The following is an 8,105-nucleotide window of genomic DNA, read 5'->3' on the forward strand; positions in this document are numbered from 1 at the left end:
TCGGTCGGGTGGGTGGCTGTCTCCACAGTCAGTGCGTGTGCGGGCGAGCGCGCGTCTTGCCCTTCTCCCTACCCAGTTCCCTCTCCCCTTCCTCCCTAACCTCCTACCCCACCCAGCCCCCCTCCTCAAGGGGCAGCGGGTCCGCTCCCTCCGTCTTTCCCTCCTTTGCCTACCCTCACCCGCCCTTGTTTCTCCTTCCCCTGTCCGGGGCAGCCGCCGCCATGATCCTGCTGGAGGTGAACAACCGCATCATCGAGGAGACACTCGCGCTCAAGTTCGAGAACGCGGCTGCTGGGTGAGCGCGCGCCCGAGCCGGGGGTGGCGGGGGAGGCAGTCCCCAGTGTGGTCCAGCCCCACCACACCTGGAGAAGAGAGATGGGGACCTGGCAGGGTGTTAGGTACTCCTGGCGGGGTAGACGTGGGAGGTGATTGGGCGCGGTGGGGTGAGGGGCAGAGATGCGTGGAGAGAGACTCTGAGCCAGGATGCGGAAGCAGCGAGGGGACAGGAGCGTGCGTGCAAGAGGGCAGGAGACCTGTGGGACGTGGAAGCAACTGGGGCCGGAACTCGCTCTAAAGGAGCCCACCACCTTCTGGGTCGAGAGGACCACTCCTCTCTGTATTCCCCATCTTCTTTCCGAACCGGGAGAGAGCCCTTTTAGATGGGTCAGAAGGATTTCAGGAATTCCCCGGTCTGCCAATGGGAAGAAGACACAGCCCCAGATCACCCCTGGCGTTCTTGTTTCCCACCCCCACCTTTTCTAGAAGGAGCAGGAGGCAACATTAAAAACACCCAAGTCTTGCAGACAAAAAAGCAATCTTCCTGGTTTCCTTTCCCCAAACCCTACTGCAAGAAGCACTGGCCATCTTGTTAGATATATTTCTCAACCAAAGCTAATAATCCCACCATCCACACCCTTCGTTATCTCTCCTCTGTGACTCTAGCTCTTTCCCCACCCCTTAGCCTTATCTGGTTGTTTTCCTTTACATTCTTGTACAAACCCCTAGCCTGTGATTTTTCTTTCTTAAATATGGAAATTTCTGGCCCATTTGCACACTTTAGCCTCCAGAAGCTATAAAGGTCTTAGATAACCTTTTTAAAGGTCTTTTTGAAGATAGTCTTGGGACATATTCCAAGGCAACCTTATCTGTCAATCATACAGTCTTTGCCAAAGCTGCTTTGCCTTTCTAATATATTTAAAACATGAGCGTTGGGTTTTAACTTCTAATTTTTGGCAGCCTGTGACTAGTCCCTTTGCCTCATTTCCCCATCCTGAGGATGGGGCTTCACATCTTTGTTTCACAGTTAGGAAATAAGTACACACTGCTTCTGGTAAACTGGGAACTAGAAATGTTTGAAGATCTGCGGAAAAGAGAGGGTTGGTAGAAGGGAAATGGTCATAATGACTTGAGGCATGCAGGCATTCAAAAAAAGTACTGCCCTACAACTTGAGTTGTATGTTGTGTGCCCTGTCTTTTGCAGGGTCACAAATTTTTATCTGTGAGGCAGAACCTTACTTTCCTTGAAGTAATGCATGCATGCAGTGGACAGCAGTGTTTCCTGTCAGGGCTGCAGTGGCTTCTGTTTTCATCTGACTTCTTGTCTTAGCCTCTCTCACCAGTTTCTTTGCATTTTAAATATTCAGGGTCTTATTTTGGGTGATTGCTCTGTACTCTTTTTGAGCACTGTAGCACATAGGAGGAAGTTGTATTCACTTCTGCATTTTCACAACTGATCTTAATATATTCTCAAGCCCAGACTGGCAAAGAATGCGACCTGGGTGGTTATAAGCTGATCTACAAGATAAATGTCTGTATTTTCAAGTAGAGGCATGCCTTTTAATGTAGGAGTACTTTCACATTCATTTGTGTATTAATAACTTGTGATTCCAAAATGTGGCACATTATTCAGAACTGTATTTAACTCTGTATTTTTCTTTATTAAAAGTTTCTTTAAAAAGATAACCTGGGCCTGCTGACACGACTGTGATATTAGCACTCAGGAGGCTGAGGTGGGAAAATTCCTGTTGAGTTGAAGGCCAGCATGGACTGTCTTGTCTTTAAAACAGCAGCTAACCATTTCAGGGAGATTAAAGTAGGATCTCAGTTTGCAAGGCTTAAATTAGAATTTTCAGGACATTTTTTACAAGATACATACTATTGTATGAATGTTGGACAGGGTAGCAAATATCTTTTGTTCTTAACCATCTTACCTGTGAAATGTGACTTATAAATAGGGCTTAAAACTTTTCTGCTGCAAATTATTTTTTAAATCTTTTTTTTTTTTTTTTTTAAGCACCCAGGATCAAACTTGATACCTCGTGCTTGTGAGGGTGGTGGTAGAACTACTAAGCTAAATCTCCAAGCCCTGTTTTTAAAATCTTTGAAAAGAGACCATGATAACATGCCTAGTAGGAAGGGCTTTCCAGGGGTTGCAATAATCCATCCAACAGAAGCCTGCTTCTCAATTAAATGTGAGTTTCCAGGCATACTAGTAGGGTAAGGCAGCAGTGAAGTATTTAATAAGGCACATGCTGCCACCAGAACTTGCAGCAGGGATGACCACCAGTGTGATCATCATAAACATTTATAGGCTGGGGATTTGGTTCCGTGACACCGTGCCTGCCTCACAAGCACAAGGTCCTAAGTTCGATCCCTGGTACCCAAAACAAAAAAAAAAATCATAAACATCTGTGAGATTTTACTAGCGCTCAGCACCAGAGAAGAGCAGAAAAGGGGCCTTTTGGAGTAAAGTTAGAGAGGAGTTAAGGGAAGAGCTGTGTTAGAGTGGAGATCAGAAAAAGACAGTAAGAAAGGGATAGCTTGAAGGAGAAACCCTGGAGATTTTAAATGCTTTGCTAGTTTGGGAGCCTGCTGGGAGAGGTCAGCTCCACCCTGCTTTTTGCACTTCTCAGAATAAACTGACTGGAGAAATTACGGTTCAAACAACCTTTTCCAGAGTTCATCTTCCAGCTGTGTGATGTGCAATATGATAGCCACTGGGTTCTGGTGGCTAGTTAAATTAAAAATTAAAGTGAAATAAAATTGAGATTCTTGGTCACACTAGTCTCATTTCTAGTGCTTAGTTGCCACATATGGCTCTTAGCTGTTGTATTTGGACAGTGCAGATGTAGACTATTTCCATTATTACAGAAAGTTCTAGTGGAAATGAAAGCATGAGGTAGTCTTTATTTCTTCTTTTTTTTTTTTGGAGGTACTGGGAATTAAAACATGGCTTTGTGTATACTAGGCAAGCACTTTACCACTGAGCTACATCCCTGTCTTTAGGAAATAGTCTTAAAAAGTAATTTGTGGTATGTGCTTAAGAATGCAGTTGCATTAATTTTCCTTTTGAGGTTGATTTTCTTTTTTTTTTTTTTTTAATGATGCCTCTCAGATCATTGTTCTGGATCTTTTGCCTATGGCATTCTACTAAAAGTCTAAACTTCCTTCTGGGTAAAGCAGTTCTGTCAACCAAATTGTTTAAGAATATGTTTGTTCACAATAACCTTTTAATTTGGAGACAGTTCTGACAAAGTTTAAGACTCACTCCAAATAAATTGCTGCTTTTTCCTACCACACTCTTGGGGAGTGGCTTATTGGAACTATCCATATACATATCCTCCCAAAGGGATAATTATTAGAAAATTGTCTTCCCAACAGCCTGCAAACCAAGAGAATGTGACTGATTAAGAAGCTGTAACCTGGGCCAGACATTTAGCTCTGGTTCCGCTGCCTGCTTCGCAAGCATGAGGTCCTGAGTTCAATCCCTAGCACAAGGAAAAAGAAAAAAAAAAGCTATAATCAGCACCTCAAATAACATCATGTACAGGTCTCACAGCAGCACTACCTTTTCCTTTTGGAGTTCATACCCAGACCCTCAATTAAGCCAGTAGTAATCTGGCAAATTAATTGAGTATTTTTGTTATTATATACACATGAAGAACCTTTTCAGCCTTGGAAGCAAAGCCTGTCAACTTAACTGGAGTCTGGAGTCCAGAATTGAGGAAATGCTGTCAGGTGCAAATTGCTGTTTTTAAGTGCCTCCTGGCTCCTTGCCACCACCTGTGCATATTGTGGGGAGCTGTGCTGTGAGGGGGAGTGAGCTTGATATTCAGGCAGTGCCATTTGGGGTGGGTGGGTGAGGACTGTGGGAGGAGAAATTTGAGAAAGAAATAAATTAAATCTTGCTGATACTTTGTTCTCATTCCCAAATATGCTGCATATGTCCTCAGAGAGACAGGCTGGTTTGAAGTGATTTGGAATTAGGACATTGTTTAAGCATTTGAAAGTGGAATGTAGTGGCTGACTTGCTAAGATCCATTTGGTCTTTTTACAGAGCATTTTAGTTACACACTGCTGCGTGCGGTCTTTCTGGCCTCCTTGGGACCACTCTGAAATGAAGCCCCAGAGCTACAGTAGACTAAACTGATGTCAGTGGTGCAGAGGCTATAATTTCAGTCTTTTTGCTTCCCCCAGCATTCTCAATGTATATATCTTCAGCTCAGTAAATGTTTTCTGGAAGGAAGGAATGGAGATAAAATTACTTTTGTTTTCTTGAGAAGCTTATTACTTTTCTGACGGTGTGAACCAGCTTTTAGATCTCTTTGCTCTTCATATTTTGAAATATAGCTTAGCAGAAAGACAAACCACTTACCTAATATGATATGCTTGGTAGGTAGGCTTTGCTCAGAAAGAGTGATGGGAGCCCTACAGAGGGCTTTGAAGGAGTGATCAGAAACCTTTACAGTGAGCAGAACTCATTAATTCCTCTGATTCAGAATATTGAGTGGATAACTAAAAGAAGGACACATATCCCCCAGTGGGGAATTGGATCCTAAGGTATATTCAGGACAAACTCCAAAGTTTTTCCAATTTTAGCTTTTTCAGCAGGCTTATATTGTGGAAGAAATTTAACACCCTTACAACTTCATTTTTCTCATCTCTTCATCTATAAAATGGGATAATTCAGATGATCCTGCAAGCCTCATAAAACTGCTGCAAATAAAACAAGAGAACACACCTGAGAGTACTCATGAGCGGCAACAATGGCCTGATATTTTCTAGGCAATTACTGGTTTATTCTGGTGCATGCACTTCTGACAAATGCTGCTGAGTTACTACCTAGAAAGCATGACACACTTCCTACCTATATAAATAATGATGGTCAATTAGCCCCCCCCAGTGAAAAGCTATTTTACACTTTTTCTCCTTCTCAGGGCCAATGGTAGGAAACAAATAAATACTTTATTGCCTTAGCAGCTAGCTACCTAAGTCTCAAATGATCCTACTTTGTTTTATGGGCTAGCAGACAAGATGTACACATTTCCACATTTATTTTTGTCCAACTTGCTCAAGACCTCTCAACTAAGTACCTATCTTTTATGAGTATGCTCTCTCTACTTGCTCAGTTGTGAGCAGGGTTGCTGGGAAATAATGGAACATATAACATGTTTTATGGCTGTTAAAAAGCTGATGCAGAAGCTAAGCAATATCCCTCAAGGAAACTGGCCTCTCCTAAGCATCTGTTAGTCCTGCTGGAAAACAAAAAACAACCTATAAGTTCCACCCACTCCTTCAAAGCCATCTATATGACTTAGAAAGTACATTCTGGGTGTCTTACTACAGATGGAAGCATCAAGTGGTCTTACATAGAATCAGTGACTTCAGAACATCGGAAAAGACCTAGATGAAAATTTAAATTGCTTCTGAGCTTCTACTTGGGAACTGTAGCCAGAAAACAAAAGAAATGAAGGCCAACAACCATTCCATACCTCTAGAAAACAAGAATATAGAATGAGGAAATGGAAACAATAATGTGTGGCCTATATGAATGAAATATTGAGAGGATGACCAAGGGAAGGAAGTCCTGAAGTATATTTTCCTGGGGAATGCAAGTTTATAAAAGTCCACGTTGCATCATTTACTAGGTGGCTATATTTTTATTGGTTTTTTCCCCCTTAACTTTTCTGGGTTTTTTGGTTCTGTTTTTGTTTGTTTTGTTACCTGGATTCATCTCGGGACCTTGCACTTGTGAGGCAGATGGCGGAACCACTAAGCTAAATCCCAGGCCCTATTCTCCTTTTAGGCTTTCACTCAGTTAAGGAAGAGCTGAGTTTCTCACTTTCTCACTTCATCAACACATTTGAGAAAATCAACTACAAATAAAGAACCTTAGGGTTCCAAGCTATAAACATCTGACTCCAAGGTTTTTACTTTGAGGCATAAAGTAGCCTGAGCACAGATCCTCACTCGGAAGTCTTGAAGATCAATCCTAAATGGCTTGCTGCCTGACTTAGGAATATGTCAAATCACTGTCATTAATATTCTCGTTTATAATTCATGGCTGCACAAAAGGTTTGGAGAAGAAAGGCTGCTAAGGACAGCATTAGGCCAAAGGAGACTTTATGAGAAGTCATCTGGGGATTAAAGAGGTCAGAGAACTGTGATCTAGAATTCATAGTGTGAAACACCGTTACCAGGATCACGTCTCAATCCCAAAACCAGGTGCTTGTTATTGCACTTCTCAGGTTTTAAATCATGGCAGGAATGTTCTAGGAAAAAGTATGGCACTTAATAGGCCAAATAGATTAAGTTATTTACTCCTCTACAACCTGTTAAAAGTCTCAGGTGCAGGGCTGAATGTAATTACAGAAAAAGCAAATCCTTCTGAGTTCAAAAATTCCAGGTGATATGTATTTCCCAAGTGTGGCTGAGCTTCACATTCCTCTCTGTAAAATGGAGATAAAACACCCCTCCCATAAGGCTGTCATGCAGCCTGAAATGATGTGTGACAGCAAAGTTTTCCAACCAGTGTCTCATGACTGAATACAGGTATGCTAAAGATAATGACCCCTGCAGTCCTTAAAGCAACCAAGACATGATCTTTAGGCTGCACCACTCATCCAAAGGTGCCAAACAGATACAGTCATGTTTTGTCTGTTCCATATGATAAAGGAGGTCAAGAATCACAGTGACGGGAGAATAGGATCATCTGAATTGTCCCATTTTATGAAGAGATGAAAAAAATGAAGGTATAAGTTTGGCAAATTTCCCCCACAACATAAACCTGTTGAAAAAGCTAAAATTGGAAAGCAGGTGTCCTGACTTCTCAATGATTTTAGTCTTATTTTCTGCTGCACTTTCTATGTAAGTACAGAACTGGAATTTCAAAACAAAAGTACAGTTAGAAAGGTCTTCTTGGAGAAGGAGTAACGAAAGAGGGAAAGATGTATAAAAAACCTGGAGATAGTCCTTGAAATGGAAGAGAACTTGCTGCTTTGTTCTGTAGTCCAAGCATCTTTTCACTTAGGCAAATTAAAAACTATGTCATACTTAGGTGTTTTCTTGCTGAATGTGTTACTTCCATCTCTGCTGTCCTGTGAGGGATGCATCCACAAAAGGTGATGTTTTGTGGTTTCCATATACAAATGTGTGTGTTGTGTTCTCTGGGAATTCACAATTGAAAGCAGTAACTATGGCAAGAGAATCAACAGAAGGTGAAAATCAAAAGCCACAGCTATACTTCTAATTTTTCTTTGAGCATGTCCAGTGGTTTAGGCGTATGAGAAAATCAGTGCAGAGAGTCGAAGCTTTATGCAAACTAGTCTTAAAGCTCAGGACCCTTTCCAAGTCCCTTGAGGACCAGCAGCAATATAGTTTTCTTAACTAAGGACTATTTGTTTGTTTCACAGAAATAAACCAGAAGCAGTAGAAGTAACATTTGCAGGTAAGTATCTTTTTTAATTTTTTTTTTTTTTCCCATGGAAAAAATCCCTGTCTTTTTAAAATTCATTAACTTTATTGGTACATTTTAGGGATACAATAATGACATTCATCATTGGAAATTTGTACCTTTTATGTGATGTATCTCTGGTTCTCCCCCCCTCCCCATTTCCCTGCCCTTCCTTCAAACCCTCCACCCTCCCCATTTACAAAAACTTTTGTTTCCATTTTTTTCCTTTCCTCATATTTTCTCCTTTCCCTTCTTTCCTTTCCCCGAACCCTCTCACTTCCCCTTCCCCTTTGGACCTTTTCTTCCTGTTTCACATTATCTTTTGTACATTTTTGAGGTGTCTCCTTTTTTTTTTTTTTTTTTTTTTTTTTTT

General features: G+C 41.5%; 1 protein-coding gene across 1 annotated transcript in view; it reads left to right on the plus strand.

Annotated features, from left to right (window-relative positions):
- Nucleotides 1-6: 6 nt before the first annotated feature.
- Nucleotides 7-8,105, plus strand: part of Arpc2 (actin related protein 2/3 complex subunit 2) — a 30,581-nt gene continuing 22,482 nt past the window's right edge. Inside the window, exons 1-2 of the mRNA XM_010611933.3 lie at nt 7-295; nt 7,692-7,726. Of these exons, the coding sequence (XP_010610235.1) occupies nt 222-295; nt 7,692-7,726 (109 nt within the window). The 5' untranslated portion in view covers nt 7-221. The remainder of the gene's footprint in view (nt 296-7,691; nt 7,727-8,105) is intronic.

This window comes from Fukomys damarensis, unplaced genomic scaffold (genome assembly GCF_012274545.1).
Source record: "Fukomys damarensis isolate Sample0158 unplaced genomic scaffold, DMR_v1.0_HiC HiC_scaffold_16, whole genome shotgun sequence".
Classification (NCBI taxonomy): Eukaryota; Metazoa; Chordata; class Mammalia; order Rodentia; family Bathyergidae; genus Fukomys; species Fukomys damarensis.